The sequence below is a fragment of the Myotis brandtii genome, unplaced genomic scaffold, assembly GCF_000412655.1.
Source record: "Myotis brandtii unplaced genomic scaffold, ASM41265v1 scaffold276, whole genome shotgun sequence".
Classification (NCBI taxonomy): domain Eukaryota; kingdom Metazoa; phylum Chordata; class Mammalia; order Chiroptera; family Vespertilionidae; genus Myotis; species Myotis brandtii.
The window spans coordinates 2677564-2679263 of record NW_005360509.1 but is presented as its reverse complement, the minus strand read 5'-3'; the positions used below and the strand labels follow the sequence as shown (position 1 = coordinate 2679263).

Here is a 1700-nt window from a genome sequence, read left to right as displayed (position 1 = left end):
ATTTGAGCCTGGCTCTTAAATAATATCTTTCACAATTTTATATGTAAACTACTCTGTATATTTATTAAATGTTTAGGTGTTTATATCTTTATTCTCATGACTATTGATCATATTTATGTGTGCCAGACATTAAATATTTTAGGGTTTGTGAGCCAGGAGACAAAATCAAGGGTAGTATGAAGGTATTTATATAGCCGTTTAGAATATAACCATTTAAAATTGTATAAAGCATTCTTGGCCTGTGGACTGTAGTTTGCTAACCCCTGGACTAGAGTGTAGTCACTGTATTTAATATTTAGTATCAAGTAAATCATACAGACAGGCGATAAATAGTCTCAAATTTGAATAATTTAATACATTTAGTTTTACTTTTTTAAAAATTGAATTTATAGGGGTGACATTGGTTCGTAAAGCAATACAGGTTTTAAGTGTACAACTCAATGAAACATCATCTGCAGGCTGCATTGTACGCCCATTGCCCCAAACAAAAAACTCTTTCCATTCCCCTTCCCCCCCTCCTCTGCCTTTGCCCACTCCACCTAGCCCTCACCCCCCTCTCCTTCTGGCTATCATCACACTATGGTCTGTGTTGTACTACATTTTAAGAAAAGTAATATAGGGAAAGTTAAATTTTTAAAAAAAATAAGTATTTTATCAAAAGTGCATCTTTGAAAGCTGTGATTAAGGTAACAGTCATGTCTGCTAGGAGCAAGGATTTTCTAACAGTGCTGCCTTTGATGCATTTGCATCCCTCCTTAAATTTGTCTATGTGGAGTTAAATTAGATACTGAATATCAAACAGGATGTAGACATTGTGTGATCCCATTTACAGAGCACTTTAATGTAGAAAACTCCTTACACAGAAATAAATTTATTAAAGTCAAGCAATTGAAGAAAATTAAAATTTAGCAGCCTGTTTTGTGCTCAGGTCTAAAGTGTGCTCTTTTATTTCATTTGTTTACATTGAATGTTTTGTGGCTTTAAAAGTAGTTCCCACGTGTTACTATAACATAGTACCCATTGTTGCTAATTCTTCTTTCCTAAAACCCTAATTTGATATGATATCAGTAGTTTTAATCAAATGCCTTTGGTTTCTTTGCAGATCTTCTTCAACAGTATCGTAATGCTCTGGACAAGTTGAACAGTTTGACCAAGGAACTTAACAGTGAATTAGAGTACCTGCAGTCTCCTGAAATGAAGAAGAAAAAACAAGAACTTGATGAACGAGAGAAAACTCTGAAACTAATGGAGCAACACCTTCTAGGTATGTACTTACTTTTTGTTAACATCTATTTTGTTAGCATGAAGATGAATATTAATGATTAAAGAGGTTCAACCATAAGAAAGAATGCAAATGATCCAGAACTTAAATCTACAGACACTCTTGACCTCGAAGTCATCTGATAAATGGTTGTAAACTTCTCTCAGCAGGAGTAGTAAGAATCATTCTCAGTATTATTTATTAATTCTTTTTCTATAAATTAAGATGTATTTGCTTTTCTTTTTTATATATATACAAGAGGCCCGGTGCACAAAAATTTGTGCACTGGGAGGGGAGAGGGGTCCCCCAGCCCGGCCTGTGCCCGCTCGCAGTCTGGAGATAACGACCTGCCAGCTTAGGCCTGCTCCCGGGTGGCAGAGGGCAGGCCCAATCCCTAGGTGCAGCCCCTGGTCAGGCTCAGAGCAGGGCCGATTGGGGA

The 1700-nt window shown here is 36.6% G+C and overlaps 1 protein-coding gene across 1 annotated transcript in view; it reads left to right on the top strand.

Moving 5' to 3' along the window:
• The window catches only part of SMCHD1 (structural maintenance of chromosomes flexible hinge domain containing 1), a 151843-nt gene that overhangs the window by 140805 nt on the left and 9338 nt on the right, over positions 1-1700 (top strand). The window contains exon 48 of the mRNA XM_005868751.2: positions 1103-1264. Coding sequence (XP_005868813.1) covers positions 1103-1264 — 162 coding nt within the window. The remainder of the gene's footprint in view (positions 1-1102; positions 1265-1700) is intronic.